This window comes from Amblyomma maculatum, chromosome 6, assembly GCF_055883805.1.
Source record: "Amblyomma maculatum isolate TAMU_Amacu chromosome 6, ASM5588380v1, whole genome shotgun sequence".
Taxonomy (NCBI): Eukaryota; Metazoa; Arthropoda; class Arachnida; order Ixodida; family Ixodidae; genus Amblyomma; species Amblyomma maculatum.
The window spans coordinates 24,986,653-25,008,765 of record NC_139349.1 but is presented as its reverse complement, the minus strand read 5'-3'; the positions used below and the strand labels follow the sequence as shown (position 1 = coordinate 25,008,765).

Below are 22,113 nucleotides of genomic sequence, written 5' to 3'. Positions count from 1 at the left end.
CTTGCTTGATTGATTGGACGCGAATTTAGGCTCCACGCATAGGTAGAAAGGGGTGGCGGAATCTGTACCGCGAAGATTCGTTTGCAGCGAGTCAAAGTTCAGGTCGCGGATCTGTCGCTCCGTAAAGACGATGCTTGGTTGCAAGCTAGTGCAACCGCTTGCTCGCACCGACCACACACCTCTCTCGCTTTGAACGATAGGGACTCCATGCGACGCACGTGTCACCATGATTTCTTTGCTAAACTTCATTAATACTAGATACTGACATTCGTTAACTGTCGCTTATTCTAGAGCTTTATGCGTATAGACATCCTTCATTACTTTCATCATGTTGTTTTAATAAGACATCAAGAACAATGAGAAAACTAATTGTATTCTAGCATGGCTTCCATAGCAATGGCTTCCACTAGCCTACTGAGCTATCGGTCCGAACAGTGTTCGTATATTTTATTTGGTTTTGTCAATAAAGTTCCTTGAAAAAAAAATGCTTTCCTTGGATAGTTTTTGTTGTTTGAGTCAGTTTCTGATATATCTACAGATTAATGTAGACTGCGCTATGGATTTTTATTGATAGGCGCTTGACATATTGTTTGTGCTGTAAGTAGTCAAGATTTCTGAGCTATAGTTGTGCCGAACGATTATTACGAGGCATTTCAAGAACAGCAGTTAGTTTATTCTGCTTCCACTTATTCACACCCAACCACGCGTTGCTGCATAACAGGACGTGTCAAAGCATCCCACGGCTTTTTGCAGTGTAAATGACGTTTTAAAATTTGAATACGCACTGGCTAGCCCAATTGGAAACTAACACAATATAATGAGAGGATACTTCTGCATGAAGCCCTTAGCGATCTGCGTGAGAAAACCAGTGAATATTAATGCGACAGCGCTCAAAAATTTCGTTAACGAAAACATCCGGTGACGCGCTAACTGCGGAGGCATTTTGGGCAAAAAAATCACAGGCTTGCCTCCGGCAAGTGGTAGTTAGAAGGCAATATGGTCGAGTACTGATTTAACGTAGTGTTGCGTTGCACTACGAAAGCACAAATAACACGGACGAAGAGGCTGGAATTGCGAAATTGGGTACCTCCTTCGAGCTGGAAGTTAGATTGGGCTGTACATCTATTTTGGGTGGTCTTTTGCATAACTGAATTTTTTTTTTTTACTACGGTGCGTTAAGCAATGGAAGCAAGATTTAGGGATTCATGGTGAACTGAGATGCAAGGTACATGTGCGCACAAGGATCTGCTAAAAAACAATTCTAAGTGGGACATTATGGCTCTTGCGACAGACCCTTAAATGCCGAGCTTAAGTGTCCCTCCGATTTTTTCTCTGTGGAGCTTTCACCTTATCCGGTCTTATCTCTTCTCACCGCTTTGCCGCCCCGTCGCTGAACCAAACGTGTCAAAAATACTCTCTATCCATAATTTTCGTGACATCCGCTATGTCGGCAACCCCATTGTCCTCGTTTATCGCTGCTGTATGTGCCTACATGACGTATAGTTTTTTCTTTATTACCATGCTTCGACAAACACTTGTCGCAAAAATATACTTAAACACACAAAATGATCAAAGTAACAACACTTATGGGACCGAAGTGTGAATATTAAATCTTTTTAAGGTCTGTTGATTGTTCCGCTGTTGGCATGCACTGCACACACTAGTAATTTTTCTCTTGAAGAAAACGAGAAATGCTCTCTCGGAAACGGGTAGCACATTCGCTTTGCGGTAGAAGGGACGCAAGTTTAAGTCTTCATTCTCTTCTATAACAATTGTATAACCGAAATATTTTACCTTTCTTCCTTTTAAAGGTCTTTATTTTTGGCGTGGGCTGTGAAGTATGTGAATTCACAGCTCTCTTTTAGAAAACAATGAATTATGGCCGCGCTACCACCGCATTAATGTTAGGGAGCGACCTTGCAGACCTTTTCAGTCATTATAGGAATGATAGCTCTAATGAGGCCGAGTGTCTCCTCGGACGAGAAGTCCAAGACTCCCTTGTTAATAATCAGCACTCTAGGAGCGATTGTTCAATCGGTTTAGTGTAGGTGAGGAAACCAGTCGGTTTAAAGTCCCTTTATATATAGCTTGAAAAATGCAGTAAAATTATGAAAAGTTATATACCACACACAGGCATTAGCTGATTGGGAGCCTTCCACGTTTTTTATAAGGAACTATCAAAGTTGCTTTAGACACCGCAAAAACATTAGCCAATATATCACATCGCTTTGTATAGGAGTGGAAACCTAATATAATAACTTAACCTTTTAGAAATAAACGATTTTCGGTATCATTATGCTGTATTTTTCAAATGTGTACGCGGTTTGGCCTAGCGCTTAGGGCTTTGTGAATGGTAACGGACATATTCAGGTGCGAATCTTTGTGATGCTTCGTTTATGATCAAACTGGACTTACCCTGGAATGATATGAAGCCAATGATGACAATGCACGTAGTAAGACTGAGGCTACGAGATGTTATTTTGATAGGATAAGGCGCTACAGCGCTCTTAATTGAGATAAGGCCTTCAGCCTTTCCTGTCGAGAAGAGCACTTTCGATGCGCGCGGCGACGTGCTTACAAAATGTCTGCGCTCGCGTCGCGGGTCGTGGTCAGACAAAGCGGCAATGAGAAGCTCCGTTGAGTTTGAAATCTCTGGCCATGACATCGTTTCAGCTACCTGTCAGTGGCACGTACCAGCATCTGTTGTTTGTTCCTCATTGAGCAGACCAGACTTGCTGTGAGGTTTCAACTAGCGTCGGCTGATTTCGCAAGGCAACGTTGCAATCGACTGGTCAAAAGCTTTGGCTGCCGGTACGAGCATATGTGACGTCGGAGGCCTTTCCTGCCAAGACAAGTTTCCTGATGTTTGCGAGACGATATTAGTTCCGGCGTCTCTGATAGTGGAAAAAAGAATAAAAGATGAAATGGTCGATGGTGCTGGTCATCAAGAGTGTATTCTGGGCAGTGAAAATGGCCTTCAACGTTCAGTGGGGCTCCGCCTTTATGGCCATTACTTATCTGAGTACGCGTTTAGCGGATGTGTTATTTTATTTATCCGGTATATGGTCGAGTCAAGCTATTGTCATTTATGCCCTCTGCTATCGTAAACGTGTTTACGTCAACAAGAACAGAACATATGTGCATAGCTTTCCGACCACGTCTAGCACCAGTTTCGTCTCTGCCGCCGTGCAAATGTCGATTTGCTAGATATTTGAGGCTCAAATTAATTCTCTCGCTTACTCAACTGCAGCTATGTCGCTAGGTAAAAGTAGAGAGTGATATATTGTATGGTGAGATTTTTGACCAATTTTGCTGCTAACCGAAAACGAGTTTAGTCGCAAAGCAAATTTTTGATTTCCTCATGACAAGAAAACTCGATGAAAATAAGCAGGGGGTAAGTATTGTTTAGAGCTAACGCTTAATTCTGCTATGATTTGAAAATTTCCACAGCTGCTTGTGAAAGTCTGTGAACGCTTTGATGAATTTGCGAAAGGTATATTGTCAATATGCCGTCACAGCATTCTTGCTCAGTTTAATTCTGTGTTGCTTACACGGTAAGAACATAAGCTTTGTGCAATTTACTGGGCCTTCAAAAATTCAGTGTGGTGCTTACGTCATCGCTAGAGGAAGGCACATGTTAGCGCTCTCGGCGGAGCAGTTGGGAATTCAAATTTAATGCACAGTCCGGTATGTATTGAAAGAAATATAGCTAGAAACGAATGTGAATTCTGGCCCAAGATTAGCCACTGCCTTAAAAAAGTGAAAAGCACTCGCGGCTTTCGCTGAGTAAATAGACTTCATGATTGCTGGATGTGATGTTGTCTATGGATATTTTTTTATTTCACGTCAAAAAGCTTTTAGGATACGAGGGACAGCACAGTGTAAATATATATATAATTTTGACCACCTGGGGTTTATTTTTACCCAAAAAAGTCGAAATATCCCGGATCCCACTATTACCGCGTTCCTCACGGATGGGGATGTAACCATTCGATCGCACAGCCAGCTCGTGATGGAAAGCAATTCCGTGAAATCGATCCTACCCAATTACTGTTGGTAGCCTTAGATTAAAATAATTCCCTACAGAAATTTGTCCTATTAATCACCATTCTGTACCTTGCAAGAACAGGATTTGAGTACTCTATACGAACACGACACTAACGTTTTCTTTTGGGAACTAACGCGAACGAGAAGTGTCACGGCTTTATTTTCGTATTTATGATCATATAAAAATCAGGGTGTAACCTGAACCTCTGTAACGTGGCCGCTTCAGTTGAGGAAGGATTGGTGAAGCCCTGCTGGGATCTAGACAGCACTCAGTGATTGCTAACTTCAAATCGCTGGAAGCGTTTTTGAATGCTCTGGGGTGTACTGCAGTGAATGCTCAGTCAATGTCGACTATTGTTGATGTTTTCTTCTAACGTAGCGACATTATACTTACCCTGTCAAGGTCCTTGTTTATAGCTTAGAGCAAACCGCGCAGAGTAGCCAAAGAAACCACTCGAACAAACCAGGATCCGCCTGCGTCCAAGATGCGACCACGAAAGCACGCATCTGAAGAAAGGAAGGGTGCCAGGAGATCATTCAAGGCTACGCGTGCGCGTTTTTACACCGGGGGCTATATTTAGCTTGAGCCAAATTTCTAAGCACCATCAGCAGAGCATAGCGAGTGTGCCCTGTTTACGCTCTAGAACCGGCCGCCCGTCTGTCTGCGCGGTGTGGAGGATCCCTCTTCCCCCTTTAGGAAGCGTGTGCTTTCCGCCTCTCGAGGTCCTGGCTGACCCGCGGCGACGCTTTCTGTGCTTCGAAAGTGCTCAGAGAAAGTGAAGCGGCAGCTTCTTCGAGGCGGAACGCGACCAGAAAGAGAGAGACGATCTCTTCTCCGAAGGCAGCGCTCGTTGCCAAACGGATCTATCCCCGACCGATACGAGCGTGATAGCAAGCCGACAAGGGCTCCATGATTGCGAAACAATGGCACGACTTCAAGATTGTAGAACCCTTGCTGCTGTTAGCGACAGGGGCCGTAAATACAGCCTATCTCTCACTTCGTAGACCATCACGATTCTGCGTGTTGACACAGTCTGACCGTATCTCAAAGTATACGTGATGCTCCCATGGCAGCAATATGAGCCAGTTGGCGGGGCATTCGATCGAGCATTGTTTTTCCTTTGCATTCCAGGAATGCCCAGGACGTCGGCCCAGTTGTTTGAGAAGTAGGCAACTTAAGTACGGTCGGTAATCTACCGGAAGGGGCGGGCGTCAGGAGAGGCGGCTTCGTTACTTGCGTCAACGCCGGGAGCACAAATACCTCTCCTACCATTGTTGGAACGGCTAGTTCACACTGAAGACAGCGAGTTGAAGCTTGGTTCCATCGACAGGTGCTACGCAATACAGGTCTGTGAGGGTGACTTCGCTTCTTACGGATTTATAAATATTTATTCTCGATATGTTCGAACTGAAATACTGGGTAATTTTATTTTAATATCGTGTGTTGCTCTTGTCTTGAACGGTCGTGCACAATATTTAGTGTACTTGAAAAAACCGCGCTGGGATAAGAAGCACTGCGTTTTGTTCTGCTCAGTACGTCAGAAATAGTGGACTCTCTTTCATGTTATCAGAGAAAATAGCCAATATGAATTAAAATGTCTCAGTTCAGGAAGATTTACATGGCTTGGCGCTCCATTTAGAGTATAAACGGAAGTGTCTTTGGGGTAGAGTGATGTACAGTGACTTGAAAAATCTCAAGATCCGCGTGCATGGATTCTTTTGGTTCAATTATTTTTAGCTTCGTGGTCAGTAAGACATGCGTAAATTAATAATTCAACAAATTCATGAAGCAAATTATTTTTGTGACATATTTATTTTCAATTAATGCGCTTTTATTTAAATAATACTAATACGCTGGTACTTTTAGGTCTTTCGTCCGAGCAGCTGTTAAATAAATGAAAATTGTACTCGCTAGAAGAGTAATCGCGGAATGTAAGAACTGTTTTAACAATGCATAGACTTCTGCTTTTTTATATTTTTTTTACTTATAAAGCTGCAACAATTAGATTTATTCCTTTTCTTCGTATATCCGGCTCATACTCGTTTCCGACTCGGTAAACCTACTGACAGCATTCATGCTACTCAGCCCGGAGGCCAGTGTTTTATTTTAACGTGAAATGTACGCAGACAGCGAGTGAAAGACGTCGCCCTTCATAGCATATGCTTCTGGAGCTACTCCCGAGCGAAATTTATTGATGCTTCATGCTTCCTAACCGCCTGCGACATTGTTGCCAGTAGTTAGATGGAGGCCGGTAGCAAGTCATAATACCGACGATGTCGCTGCTCTGTTTTGAAGGAAAAGAGAGCGTAAGAGAAAAATAACACATTAACAACGTTTAAAAAAAAAAACATTGCTATTGAGGACACAGTTCTTATTGACTAAGTTAAAAGATGGTTCGAGATGAAGAAATGCAGCCCTACCGGGGTCTTGAGGTAGAAGGTGCCTTTTACATTGCTCTGCCCTTTCACAGCTTGCACACCTTGATTGCTTGGTGTGCCTGACTGGACCACGAGATGAGTGCGCATTTTTCACATCATGCACCAACAGGTGTAAAGCAACTATGCTATTATCAGCGGCACCCATGGCTCAGGGAAGCACATGGGCGCGCTTACATGAATGCGACAGAAGTCGTCTTGAGCCCGCGTTCTTTGAGGGGTATTAAAAGAAAAGATTAGCAACGGTAGTAAAGGACGTGTCAGAGGGCTTTTATTCTTGAAACACGTCCTTTGTTTAAAGACATGGGCTCAAGCAGCGTTCGGTCGCATTCATGTAAACGCAGTTTATGAAACGAACCATCTTCAGTGTTGCCTTGTTGAAAAATGCTTTTTTGTTCTATTTTTGTTGTATATCTGAATTTGTTAAACATGTTTTTTATTCTGGGGTCAGCCTTGTTTTATTGACAATTTATTTCTGGGAGGGATAACTTATGAACAATGGCAATTTTAATGAACATGTCGTTCCAAGTGAGTCTTTATGACCGTGTAACGGCTGCATGGGTTTCATTGTATTCGCGCTCTTTTGAACCAGATAGCGATGCATCCCAGCGAACATGGCAGTCAGTAAAGCCTAACAAGAGCGAGCGACATCCTAAGACGTTGAATATAATTATCACCCTGTTTCCAGTAAGACACCCCGTGACGCCTGCAGTGTATACTCTTGTTGTAAGGGGCACAACACGCTCTCCTATTTCAGTCCACTTAAGTTAGAATATGCGCCCATCCTCCGTACTGGCTGAGCGACGAGGGTCCTCTTTTTGAGGCACAAGGTTCGACATTTCGATGCCTAGCCACGGCGGCGGAGGCTGCAATGAAAAATACTTGTCAATTCTATTCTCAAGTTATTTTCGCATTGCGATACACCCTATATTAGTGCGAAATTAGGATATTTCAGCAATGCCGGATGTAAATCGTTTGTAATAAAGAGAGTATAAAAAAATATATCATATTTTCTTGCTCTCCTATGCTGCTGATGTTCGCATGAGAATAATCGTAACACGGCTTCTTAACTATGTACGACTGAATGAATGGTAACCTGCACAACACAGAGGCTAACTTGCGACGCCTCAGATGTAACACACTCTACACTTCCTCTACTGAATCCTTAGGTACAGCCAAAAAAGACGCGGTTAACGTCAAACGTCGGTGGCATCATGGTAATGAACGAATTTTATTGAAGGATACTCTGTTGACCACATGAGCTACTGACTTTTCGACTCTTGCTGTCCGGTTTGACATCGACGATGAACCGGCGGCGCGCACTTTTCGCCTTTGCTGAGCTGCTGTTGCGACCCGCCGGTGTAAACAGCGTGGGCAGCCGGTGATTTCCTCCGCTTTTCTGACGAGTGCGAGCTGCTTGTCTCGGCCCAGGCGGGGGCACAGCGGCGGTTGTCGATTGCTGCGGCCGCGAGCAAGGTCAGTTGCGCCGCCACGCCCTGGACTGGCGGGTTTTCCTCGTGCCGCCACACGTCGTTCAGGCAACGCGTTACGAGCACGGTAGTATCAAGGACGCCACCGCAGGTGCACAAAGGGATCCGAATTTCGGTTTCACTGAGATAGCGGCCGCCGCAAGGATTGTTTATTAATGCGAAAGCATTACTTCGCTATGTTCACAAATTTCTGTCCGCAGACCGCGTCCGCAGGCCGCGTCCGTCGGCCGCGTCCGACCACCGCATCAGCAAAATCGTGTCCGCAGCAGTTGTGAGTGATTGTTAAGTGGTAGAGGTTTATGAGTGGTAAAAATCTATAGATGGCGACGTAATGTTATGTCCGAAAAATAATTAGGCCAATAATGTAATTTGGTAATTAATTACAGGCAGAAAATTACAAGGGTTCAACGTTGCTGAACCAAATATTGAGCGAAAGCATTAGCTGCGGGTGGCCAAGCGTTCTTCTTCTCTTTTTCTTCTTCCTCAGCCCACATATAAAGCCCCGCTTTAACCAACCGATATGAACGTGCCTTAGTGGCCTATAGGGGAAACGTGAATGCCAGGAGCCTAGCAGGCTGATTCTGACATAACCATCCCATGTGAAGCGAGAGACCCAAGTTGGCAGCTCCTGCCAGCTTGGGGTCGTCTACGGGGGTCGTCTAAAGGTCAATGGTCAATGGTGGTCACCGCCGTTCCACGCTGAAGGCTCAAACTGCGAGCAGTATTGCTTTCGCAATAAAAATGTAAAAGTAAAGGCGAAAATGGTCTCATAGCCAATGGCCTGGCGCCACATTTCAATGTATCAAATGCTAAAATAGTTAATTAAGTCAGTCAGTTAGGGTGTCGTCAAGATGTATCAAACACTAAAGAGTTAATTAAATCAGTCAAGGTGCCGTCAAGGAAGGTACTTGACGCAACCTGAAGTCGAGCCAAAAAAAGGCATAGCAAGGGATTGACACGAAATTTCAAAGTACGGAAGACTAAAGTAGTTAATTGGACCTGTCAATTAGGGTGATGTCAAAGATGTGACGTCACAGAAACCGGAAGTAGAGCCAAAAAAGGGCATAGGAAAGGATTGGCGAACAATTTGAAAATACCAATGACTAAAATGGGTAAACAAGAAGTAAATTAAGCAACCATAAGCAACCAACAGCAGCATCCGTGCTTTCGTATTACTACAATGCAGATTCTGCAGTGATTTTTTTTTTGTTGACTGATACTGAACATGCAGGAGGTAGTTGCGCCAGCACTCGCCTAGCGGCCAGTTTAGCGGGCCGGTAACGCGCAGTGTCTTGAAACAAAGAATAGCCTTCTCCATTAGACTACAAGAACAGGTGCACCGTTGTCTTTCTGCTTTTCCTTGTGAATTGGTCCATTAATAACTCCCTTAATTAGAGATTAATTGTTAAAATGTGAGGACTGCCTGCATCATAGGATAACCATAATCGGGATTTCCTGGCGTCAAAAATTGGTTCTGCGCGAAGAGAGACATTGGTGATCTGCAAGATACTGTCTTTCTAAGGTTAATGGAGACGAAACGCAAGGTGCCCGCGTAATGCCGAGCGAGATCTCTGTTGGTAAAGACACAATGCAGATTTGAATGTTTATTTTATTGAGCGAACTCAGGGCACATCAAAGATCACAAGGCGATCGAAAGTTTCTGGTGTCCTACGACACAAAGCTCCTGAAAGACTCAAGTCACTCAGACTGTTAAAGTTCTATAAACCGAATAAACGCACATACCTATGTTTGCGACTGACGAACGTGAAATTAAAGCACAAAGCGGAAAGGTTTAAGAAGCGGACATAGCATAGTTGCGCTAATGCGATTGTGCATTTTCTACTTGAATTAAACAGTCTGTCGAAGTGCAGCTGTGTATTGGAGAAAAAAAGCATAGGCTTCGTTTTAGCTTCACTGAGCATAGACTTCAAGGGCATCGTCAGAATTTTTGATTTGATGGTCGCCATTGAAAGCAACAGGGCGTTTAGAGATGCGGTCAGTAGCGACTGAGCAAGTGCTGGGCTTCACTGTATGCGTGAGAGCCATGTGCTCTCGGGTTACTTCTGAAGCTACGGAGTCGTTTGAGTGCGTTTTGTATGCTTCATCAAAGATAGGAAGCTGCTCTCATCTTAACGGGCACGTGGACAAAGCCGTTCCGCGTAGACGAAACGAGCGTGCTGCTTCAAAGGAAGAACTTAAAATTCCTCTTTTTCACATCTGTAGTGCGGTAGGCGAAATACTGAGGTGTACAGCATATACTGTGCAATACTTTCAGTCACAGAGCAACAAAAAGCTTTTCGGACATTTCATATTGATTTCATTGAGCTGCAATTGTTGGTACAGAAACGACGTTTTGGTGTAATGGCGACACCCTATATCTATAGACCATTATGCAGATTGAGTGAGATGTCTGAGATTTTGCTGTGGCCTGCTGTAGCCTGTTATGCTGCTACCCCAACCGCGCCAGGGACTCATGGTATTTCAGCGATCAGTGTGGCGATGCCTAGAAGTCCTGATGAAAAGCTGCTCTGTAGAAACAGGTGTCCATTCAAAGGCATATATTTCACTAAGAATACATAGAAGGAAAGGGGAACTTATTCGTTTATAAAAAAATGGCGGGGCGGGGGGGGGGGGGGGGTCTGTGGTGAGGAATACCGGGAAGTGAATATTTCATATATGACTTGACGAGCGTTTGGCAGCATTTAAGGGGCACTTAAGACGACGTAAGAGCGATAAGGCGAAAGCCCTTGGGGCTGTCTACTGTAGTGTTTTTATGGTTTATTGTTTATGGGGTTTTAATGCCCCAAAGCGGCTCAGGTTATGAGAGACGCCGTAGTGGATGGCTCCGGAAATTTCGACCACCTGGGGATCTTTAATGTTCACTGATAACGCACAGCACACAGGGGCCTTGCTTCCATGACAAAGCGGCAGCAGCAGCCGGGATTCGATCCCGCATTCTCGGGTGTAGTGTTTATATTACAGTATATTTTTTTAGAGAAACATTTACTTTTTCGGCACTGCTAAGCCGAATGTCGAGCGATAACTCTATTGCTATAAGACACAATGCGGGTTTCTATGTTTATTTTATTGATTTCCTTTATCTTTAACACCTATATGATTCTGTAGAGTAGTAGGCTGTGTGCTCGGCTGCAGATCGAGGAGCGGGGGGAGTGGTTCGATTCCCGGTGGAAATATGTTTGTTTTTCTTTTATTGGTAGTGTCGTGAAGGATTTTGTCACAATTTGTGAAAATGGTGCACATTATCATAGAAAGGCTTTCGTCTTAAAGTATCTAACTCCTCCTGGCTAACTCAGTACATCATTGGTCTAAGGCACAAATTTGAAATGTAACCTTGCTTGCACTAAGCGACGAAGCTATAGAGCGAAGGTTCTATATTTACAAAGAAAGCTCGCCCGAATGCCCTTGCAACGACATATACGCACAAGTCTTCATTCACATGGCACGGGACACAAGAAAGGGCAACTCATGCAAGTAATTTATCATTACTTGGTGAGGAAACGCTAGTGAATGCGGAGGGGCTACATTTGCTGATTAGCGTTATTGTATAGTGCTGAGCGCCTTAAAAAAATGTTTTGCAATATATAATAGAAAATGTAATTGTAAAATAAATCTAAGTAAGTTTAGTGGGCTAGCGCATTATTCAGAGTGAATAGATTGACATTTGCCGTCGAAATGTGTGGAATAGTAGAAGCTCCTTATTTAAGACGGGGGCGCAGACGGTTGGCTTTGCTGGAGCTTTGCCCTCGCTTTTTGTTTTACAGCAGCGACGTACAGCAGCCCGTAAAGTCGTTAGTGTCTGCGGCGCATCCCAGAAGCCCAAGGGGGTACTGTCAAGCCTTGGAATAATTGTGGCTTGCCTGCGCAAGGATTTGCTTGGTCTTGCTTTGGGATAGACGTGCGTACGAATGGAAGTTAATGAAGACGGCGAAAAACAACCCCAGAAAGGGGCAGTTTAACATGTGGTTTGTTAAGTTACGGTGATGGTTTCGTTGCCAAATGCAGCTGCCAGGGAATCTGACCTTCGTGCTCGACGTGGGTGCGAATCATATTCGTGACAATTTGCTATTTTTCTCTATTATGTGTTTATTTATTTGTGCACTCATCACGCGGTGTGGGACGTACACCGCCACGATGACAGGGTGTCTTTTGCATCCAGGGTTCATACCACACATTTGCCGACCCGCGATCTTTCGTTCTGTGTACAGAGCAGATTACATAAACCATCAACATTTGTGTGAACGGAGTAGAGGAAAAGAAAACCTGCAGTTTCCGCCACTCCATTTTAAGTTTCATTCAGTGATCGTTTCGAGCCGTGTTTGCAGAGAGTCTGGAGGCGCGAACCAGAAGTCGACGCTCTAGCCTTCGCGAATGGGCAAAGTACAAATTCACGCGCCGGTGAATGTTATGACGGCTTCATTGCCTCAGTGTTCCTTCCCAGTGGTGTCCCCTAATACCTTTAGCACGCAAAATAGAATCCGGAAGTGAGGTAACAAGGCTAAGAGGCTCTCGTTATGAAAGAAACGTGCATAATTTCGTTTAGGGGCGAATTTTCCGCGCGCATGATGTGTCGTCTTCCTATGCTCTTCGTGGGTACAGAGTGTATCACTCCAAATGAACTGCAGGTGAAGTCTCTCTGTGCTTGTCTTCATTAATTCGCGCTACACTCCACTGATGTAATGCGCTCAAAATCGTGCTCTTTGTGATTTGGCGTTCACGCAGACGGAGGGTGTGCTTATTTCCTTGCCATTTGCTGCGGCTATTGTGGGCAAGCTTCCTTGATGGTGGCTCACGGAGGTCCGACGCTCGTTTTCCTCGTGGGAAGCAACTCACTCGTGAGACACTCGTGCTGCCAACAAGAGCGCGAAAAAAAAAAATATCTTGGCTGCTTGGATTGGCCGATGCGTTTCACCGGTAGCCAGCAACTAAATGCAATGCGGCCGTCTGTCTGGTCAACGGGCACGCGCGAACGAGTTCGCCTCGTGAGCAACACCAATGTCCGCTAGCTGGGCACGTGCCCTCTCTCCGTGCCTTCCGCAAGCCGCCCGAATCGCGTTGCTTCCTCAGCGCCGTTCGCACAGACGCCGACCACTTTGACTGTGCACGCCTCAACGTGTGCAGGTGCCTCGCTTCGCTGCTTCCGAGAGAGGCACTCGTTTTCTGTTTCCCCGCCCCTTCCCCAAGTAAGTGGAGCTTGACATTAGGGAATCGTTCAAAACGGGACTACACAAGGCTCAAACGTTGACCGTTTCGTGAATGAATGCCATGCATTCTCAGCGTAATTTCGCGCGAGGGAGAACAATTCTCAGACACTCTGTACTTGCACGCTAACCAGGCCACGGCGGGTCTGCTGCGCTACCTTTGACGCGGTGGCTTTCGTCTAGTGGGCAAGACGCCGCGGAGCAGTGAACATTTTGAAGGGAGCGGACAGTGGAAACGCCTCTGTTTGGCTATTTCTGGTGCGCGTAATTAAGCTTGATTGAATGTTGAAGGACATTTTATTCATGATACACCAATTCGTAGTGGTGAATAATGTGTCTAGGCGGATGCCCTAGTTTTTTAGGGAAGAGATTCGCTAGTGCTGTCTCTGATTTCTTAGCGTCTTCACTGGCGTTGTAATCTGAGCCACCAGCAACAGGGACGCTCGTAGTCGGACATAAATATTAATTAGTCGATTAGTTTTTGAATTCGAGTTTATTGGTAACTTGATCACACCGATGCGTAACGGCCCCGAGTGGTGCCATACCATTTCGCTTATCATTTTGCATCCAAATATAGTCAAGTCAAGTTAAGTTGGGGGCTAGTTTTTGATAGGGATTCGAACCAGCGAAATATATACCTCGAAATGCGTGCTCTAATTGTACGTTTACGTGTTAACCGAGAAGTGAGACCCCACACTTTGCCTTCGTTTTCACCAAAACAAGCATAGCCACAAAAAATAAATAAAAATAAAATACCCCCCCCCCATGTAATACCCCTCGTAGGGGTCTTTAAGGGTCAATATAATAATAATGATGATGATGATGATGATGATCCGTTGAATGTGAGGCTCTCTGCACGGAATACTTATCGCATATGCACTATGGTTTGGTTTTCGCGTTCTGCTAAAACGCATGATAGGATAATCTATATTGGCTATATCAAGATCCTTGATTTTATATAATTCATTTCGGTGTGTCGCAAATGGGTAAAAATATGGTTCGCAGTTTAAGACGTTAGGACAGAATAGTGAAAAATTGGCGGAGAGGTTAGATTTTTCAGCGCCGATGCTTAACTACTAAAAGTGCAATCTGAATGGCTTAAAAACTAGTTGAAAACAGTGATCATCCGTAGCTATTCTTTACGTGGACTGCCAAAATTGGTCTCATTTTATCTATTGCCCCACCACCGTAGTGCAGTGGTTAGGGCGCTCGAATATTGTGCCTAAGGATGCGGGGGGAATGCCGGCCGCGGCTGCCGCTTTTCGATGGAGGCGAAAAGCAAGGCGCTTGTATGCTATACGATGTCAGTGCAGTTTAAGGAAAATGCACTGACATCGCTGGTCAAAATTTCTGGAGCCTTCCACTAATTCGTCTCTTATAGCCTGAGTCGCTTTGGGACATTAAACCCTGTAAACCAGGCCGAACAAAACCAGTTTGTCTATTTTGTTTTACATTGCAATATAGATAACCAAGCCGATGAAGGTACAGTGAATGTGCTTCGAAATCGTGCTAGCTACGACAAACAACAAGCGCGCGTGGAGCCAGGCAAGAATTGGCGGACAAAATAGCTGCGAGTGCTGGCGTGCTGAAAGTGCACTGATCCTTGGCGGCAACCACCAGCGCGCTGCGACATCAAGGCCAGCGCTGAAAGAGCGTCCCGCGGCCACGGTCGGCCTTCGGCGACAAAATAGCCAGCGTTGTCGGGGAAACGCGTATCGATATTTGCTGATATCAAGACTGCGACCAGTAGTTCTGGGCGGGGCTGAAATTGTTTCCTGGTTTTCGCTTTTGCCTCCTTTGTTTGCTGCCATTTTCTTATTTATCTTTCGGCGAGGCGAAGTATTGTCAATAGAGCTGAACCTTGACTGCACCTTCAGCATGGTAATGTGTAATATGTTCACATAAGGCGGCTCATGCACCCAGATGCTATGTTTATGTCCTTGCCATAAACAGGAGAGTAAATTGCGCCAAGAGAAAGAAGGAACGGCTGAAGGGTATCCAAGGTGCTCAACATGCTCAAGTGGTGCAACAGGCGCCATTTTTGGGCCGTGCGTGGCTTCAGCATTGCAAGTCAGAACAGGCGGCTATAATGCGACTAAATGTGCCTATATCCTTTCGCCGCAATATATGCACCACAATATGTGGCTGCTGGGATGTAGGTATATCACAGTCGCAGTTAGCTAAAAAAAGGAAAATTTCGTGCGTGCTAGAAGTATGTAGGTATGCCAGGCAAAGGTAGTAGTACCACCCATAGTTTTTGAGTTGGCATCAACACATACGCGATCATTATTAAGACAGAAAGACAGAAAAGCCGTGGTGAAATGGGACGCTTTATTCTCATCCGCCTACTCTCCCATACGTTCTGAGAGGGCAGTCAGAATGGTCGCGTTGTAAATATATTCCGCCATATCGTTTACAACTCAATCCATCTGAAATGCGTCACCGTGGCTGGATTGAAAAAAAAGTGCCCCTGATTTGTATAAAAATTGTTACGCAACTATTCGTTGTACAGAGTTAAAGGAGGTGTTATGCCATTTCACTTACCACTGAACATCCATCTTCTTGTAAGGATATAGGCTGGTTCGCGATAGGAATTCGAATCAAAAACATATGCACCTCCAATTGTGTACCGTTAATTGCAAGGTGCAGGTGTCCACCAAAAGGTGACACGGATACTTTTCCTCTCTTTTGCTTTTCCTTTGAAACACTTTGCCAAGCCCTCAAGTGAAACCATGCCAAACCATGCCAAACCATGCCAAACCATGCGAAACCATGCCAAGCAATACCAAACAATGCCAAGCCATGCCGAAAAGGGCCTTCAAATGTCTTTTTTGGCTTGAACCAAGTTAATCGTCGGCGGCTACTTTTACACGATGTGCTTGTTCTGACGAACGGGCGCCGTTTCTGGGACCTGGAATGGCGTCAACAGCCTGCTAAACTCTTCGAACGTGCCTTAGCGGCTCCCAGCATTTTTTGCATGACCAGCTACACTAAGCATCGAAATGCTTGCTGGGATGCAGATTTGAGTGCCGATCTAATTTTCGGGGAAGTAGTCGAATGAATTAAGCCCTTGACATTGGCTGCCTTTTAGCAAATTGTGAACGGGCTAGCAAACTTTGAATAGAACTTTCAAATGTCTTTGCTGAGTAGTTGCCATTGCTTCCCTAGATAAGACGTGTCGTCTGACCTGCCATTTATGGTTAAGATGTAGCGAGAACAAGCGAGGCTGCCGCAACACGCAGTCGACTTCCTTTAGCACAGAATTGTCTCCCCCATTCAACGAGATGCCGATGCTGTCACATGAATTACTAAGACAGACCATACAGATTTGCGGAAGTATAACCCGCCACCGCTGACGCGCAGTCAGCCTTGCCCTTCATTACACCACCTGCGCACGGGCTGACCAGACCGAAGAAATTTGCGATGAAATGCAGTTTACTGTTTCATAGTAAGAATTGCGGCTGGTAAGCAATACGAAAATATAGATAATTTCTTTAGGTACCTAGCAGTAAATTATAAGCAGCTTTGTGCATTCCCTTGCCTATAATCATTGTTGAAGTTGCTGGTGCATATCATCTGCATAAAGATGGGATTGAAAAAAAAAATACAGGTACATTCGAGCTCAGTGTTTAAACGTATGATGCGACCGCAATAATAGCTCCTGTCTGCTGATCTCGTTGCGGATCCTTCTTTATGTACAAGCAAATTTCTACGTGCTTAACCAGTAGTAATTTAATTTATGCCTCGGCTATCTCAAACATATATATGCTCATTAGCGCGCACTAGGTAGGCACTATACCACATTGTGGGAAAGACCATCCTTCTTTAACCAGGCCGTACGAACGCTATCGATTCCGATTTCACCCTTGCACCTAAAACGAGCGACACGAGGTGGGAGCTTCTGCCAATTCAATCATGTCGTGTGGTCTACTGACGTTGCACGACCCACTCACTCAGTGCTCGGTCAAGTCATCACAATGTGCAAGAGACATGCCCATACCTTCTCGCTCGCACTGCTGACACTGACCGTGGAATGTTTTAGAAAAGGGTATTTTAATGTGGTCGCTTCAAAATGGAACAGTAGTTAGCCCCAATCTTCGACCGCCCGCAAGGTGCTGTTCACTGCTCCAGGAGGCGTCAGAACTTTGCAGCTATGATTTTATTTTAGAATTTGCTTCTTTCATGCGGGTCCTGGAAGGTGCTTAACAACGTAATTTTGTTTGCGCGGAGGAACATGGCGGGCAGGTCATGAATGTCGGATGCGTAGCTGCAGTCCTCATTGCTCTCACTGTCATTGCATCAACTTTGAAATACATTGAACATTATGAAAGGATTAAAGTTCGGGCTTTCTTTCGTATTCAACAACTGCGAGTATTGCACAAAATTTAGCAAACTTTTTGAAGCATGTTGGTAACAGAGAGATTCGCGTTTGGGGGTGGTTCTGCTTTTTAAGCAGAATTCTCCTAAGTTGAGTATGCTAGCATACTACAAGTTCGATAAGGGCTCTAATAACTACTGGTGCTAAAATTCGCATGTGATGCAGTATGAGCTCGTATTATTCCTTTGAAATGATAGAGCTCAGAACTGAGCCGTTGCTTACTTCTCCCCTTTTCTTTCTGCTGTAGTGTGATCACATATTTTTCTCCGTGTTCAGTACAAATCTGTGCCCCTGCAGTTTACAACTCGTTTGTGAGATTTTACCATCCCGATGTGACTGAGGCTATATGGAACACGCCTTACTGGTGATAGGTAATCATTCCGGGCACAGGAAATAGGAGGAGAACGCCGCACACACAACAGGAACAGCATTTTATGCTCCGGGGTGTTTACATCAAAAGAGAGCGAATGGTGTAACTAGAATGCAATAGCAAGAAGGGAAGAAGAGAAACCGCAAGAAAGAAAATATATGAAAGATATATCAACATATAACAGTCGTCTTCGCTCTATTGAAATGAAAATCAGAAACGCTAGCATTCGGCTGCCTGTACTATGGTCTTGTAGTTTTTTTGTAGCGCGAGCTACATTGACCACAGTCTCAGTATTTCGCCTTGCCTGTCCGAAGAAGAAAAAGAACAAGAGGAAGAAGAAAAAGAATAAAGAAAAGAAGAAGAAAGAGAAGAAAGAAAAGAGGGAAGAAGAACAAAAAGGATAAGAAGGAAAAGAAGAAGAAGACAGATCACTCGGTAGTTGGTAGAGGCGAACAACAACAGCAAGTTGCTAGGTTCGTTCGAACGTTGTGACCGTGGTGTGTCCCGGCGTTCGACGTAGAGACGATGTCATACCACTAGAAGTCTTCTACACCCGAGTGAGAATGGTCAAAGACGAGAGGCAAGGGGGGCTCATACGTGAAGTGATTCCCCTATGACATAATAAAGTTGAAACCATAGGGTAAACTACAATGTGCAAAAGCCATGTCTTTACTTCAAGCCGAACCTAAGAACCATGCATATTGTTCTCGGGTAACTCCAGGTTTAATCACAAACTAAACCTCAGCTAATTGTTTTTCCTACAGCACTCGCCTTGTTCCGTTTTCAGTTCGTGTTAGCTACGAAACAAGGTCATGTTGACTGATATACTTATCTGCAGGCCCCACCACGGTAATTCAGGGGTTACGGAGATCGACTGCAAATTCCAAGGACGCGGGATCAATTCCTCTGTTGAGATTTTTTTTTTTTTATAACGGCGAAAAACAAGGCCCTTGTGAAATGTTCTGTTCCGGTGCACGTTAACGATTCCCAGGAGGCCAAAATTTCCGGAGGCCTCCACTGCGGCGTCCCTGAATCGCTTTCCATCGTTAAACCGTGTATACACCAAACACCTATCTGCAGCGGAGTGTATGAGTTGGAATTTTCAGCCTTTATGGTATAAATAAAAGGAATATGGACATTGTTTGAGTCGTCACCGCGGTATTCACAGGTATACCCCATTGAGTCCCGATGCCCTTGTGGCTGACGGGACGCTGAGCAATGAGAGCCGCTGATCTATTTCCGCATGCGTGACCGCATTCAAAAGATCGGCTGGGCCTGCGAATAAGCGGCCTCGCAGCCTCCAGGTCGAGGCCGGGCTTTCCGGCCTCGACATGAAAGCGCGACCTGCCTATATCGTCAGGGTATTTGGCTCCTTTCTGCACTATTTCACTATTTGCACAGTTGGTGGAGGCAGTTTCGGTTGACGCTCGACAGCCGATCGGTGATTTGCGAAGGTTGCAGCATTTAAACCTGAAAGATAGGTTTATGTGGCCTCGGTGTGTGCAAATGAAGTCACAGCAGATATTAAAGATGGGCAATATCTGCTAGTTCATATTCTAATTCAATATTTAATTCATATTTGTCATCATCATTTGTCCCGTTCGTTAACTTTCTTATGTTACAAAGGAGGTGAAAAGGAAGAAAGCTTTCGCAAGAATTATGGATAGGACAATAAGTTAATAAATAATGTTAAAAAGAACAATCCCTTCTCATTACATAGATCAGGGGGGACCGAACTCAATCATTCAAGACCAATAATAGTTAAAAGAAAGGAATCGGTGCGAAAGCTGCCGCGCGCTCAGCTTCTTACAGCATGTTTAGCAAAACAACAGTTGTACTCCAGTTTCACGAGCGATTTTATCATTGACAGTGTCAAATCGCTGGAGTGTTTTAGTGTATGAGGAAGAGGCTCGCCTGTGCTTTTTCTTTCTTACGACGTTCGTGTCAAAACAGAATGCGCAGATGTTGCGCGTGAGCCTGAAAAGTCAGATGCGCCGCACTTCGCTCGACGTAACTGTGTGAGGAAACAAGCATACAAAATGTTTTTTGAACAACCTGTTGAGTATGAACTGATTGTCTCTTCAATGTAGCCAACTCCTCCATCGTAACGTATCGTTGCAGACATGCCGACGTATAGCAGAGTGAAATTAATTACCTTACTCTCTGTACTTTCCGCTGCGGTGAATTATATATATATATATATATATTACTCATCCGTGGTCATTAGCTGCGCCAGTAACAATGTAAAGTGCGGCGAAATTGTTAGAAGGTGTTGCGATTTGGATGCTGTAAATGGCGGTTCTTGCATCCGTGTCGACGAGCTATCAAGTTAACAATCCTGCCTAGCTACGAATGCGCTATCTTGCGTTCGCTGCAAGCATGGAAGATATAGTTGTGCTACTCTCAGTAAATAAAGTTCATTGCCTGAAGTTTTTCTTATGATTCATAAATAACATTGTTTGCGCAGGTTTTGCAACCCTTACATGTGCCCTCATCCGGAGGCGTGCACTAGCATTCCCCCACAGCCGGCCCGGTTGCGTCCGGAAATGCTGGCATCTCATCTGACACCGGTCGAGGTAAGAACACAGTACAATTGCGCTTACTAACAAAGGTTAGTGAAGTCGTAGTTGAGTGGCTAATTTTGTTTTAGTAATCTGCTTCGAAGGTTTGACGCTTCAGCTCTCTAAGGACGGGTCTACGTCAAGGGTGAACAGAACACCTAGTGGACTGGCAGTAACACGACTCATAGCTGCCGAATCCTGCTAATAAAGCTCTCCCGGTGAACCCCAATGGGCATGTGATCGAGGATTACAGTGTTGCGTGATGCACGGTCTGCAGCGCATCGAGGGCCTTTAGTGGACTCGTTTGACCGTGCCGGTATATGCGCACTTGAAGATGGGTTTAGGATTCTTAATGTGTATTCCTGCTGGGATTGTCTATACCCAATAGGTATAAGTTAATTACTTTGCACTAACTGTGAAAGGAAGTCCAGTGTGGTTGCCTGGCGCAGACAAAAAAACTAGGACCACGAATCAAAAGCGTTCATGCAGTGTTGTCTGCACCAGTTCAATGATCTTTAGAACTACCTACGAGGGCATTGTTCGGAAATATGGGTCTGTACCCTTTAGCGACGCTGATGCCCTCAACATTATTATTCCGTGTTCGAAACAGCAGAAAATATAATGCAGTTTGGGAAGAGGTTCTACAACATGAACAGAAACAGCAAGCTTAGAAAAAAGAACGCTGGCACACCTGATTGCATATCTGTTGGTAGTGTGGTAGCATTGCAAATTGTTGATTTTTTTACATTATGCTTGTTTTTGCTACTGCTACACGTCTACCTACACAGGATCAGACATTCATTCATTGTATCTATCTGTTGGCTGTGTTTCCGTGAAGGTGTCTAGACGTGGTGGCACGGACGCAATCAAGGTTACTTTTTGTCTGGTAACGCCATTTCAACCAGCCAATCAGGTCAGGTGACTTCAGCGAGCGCACGAAATCCAGTAGGAACTCTTCCGTTCTGCTTTAGTTTATCTCCCGCCAAAAAAAAATCTGCGAATTTCATTGCAGACACCACTAGGAGAGGCATTCCAATTTTCCGATGAGGCTGGTGAATTAAATGCGAAAGTTATGATAATTATTTATATAAATTAACTAGGTGCTTTAGGTATCGTAGGCGAGCACGAAATGAAATCGGAAAGGGTGAAAAATTATGCCTGTTCCATTTAATTAGGGAGTCATTAATATTTGAATGCTCAAACCTTGTGTAGTATTATTCAGGAGGAACCTCACACTGCATCTCTTAGTAGGAAGCCATCTTGGCTAAGGATAGCGCTGGCTTTGCGCCGCCAGCAGCCGTCAGACATAAGGGAGATTCCAAAGGACCACGTGAATGACAGTTGATGGCATTTATGTAACTACAAATGAAGCTTGAATTGAAAGAACAAATATCATTTCGTTATGTCCGCAGGTGTCAAGGTAGCATTTGTTGGAGCCCACAATGTGCCGACGAGGATCTGTGTGCTTGGCGTTGCCGCTGCTGCTGGCGGTAGCGGCGGCTGAACAGCCGCTGGGAGGCGCTGAGCGGCTCGCGCGAGGGTTGCAGAAGAAGGTTCACTGTGCGGGACTCTCCGCCTTTGAATGCGTCCAGGTGAGCTTTGCAGACTTAAG

General features: G+C 44.9%; 1 protein-coding gene across 3 annotated transcripts in view; it reads left to right on the top strand.

The window, feature by feature from the left end:
* Positions 1-22,113, top strand: part of LOC146185282 (zinc transporter ZIP10-like) — a 75,757-nt gene that overhangs the window by 31,628 nt on the left and 22,016 nt on the right. For 2 of the 3 annotated variants that reach the window (XM_084606224.1, XM_084606226.1), the window contains exons 2-3: positions 20,408-20,516; positions 21,914-22,093. In XM_084606224.1, coding sequence (XP_084462350.1) covers positions 21,944-22,093 — 150 coding nt within the window. In that variant the 5' untranslated portion in view covers positions 20,408-20,516; positions 21,914-21,943. Of the gene's footprint in view, positions 1-5,179; positions 5,395-20,407; positions 20,517-21,913; positions 22,094-22,113 lie in introns of all 3 variants that reach the window. The other variant, XM_084606225.1, reaches the window with a different exon arrangement.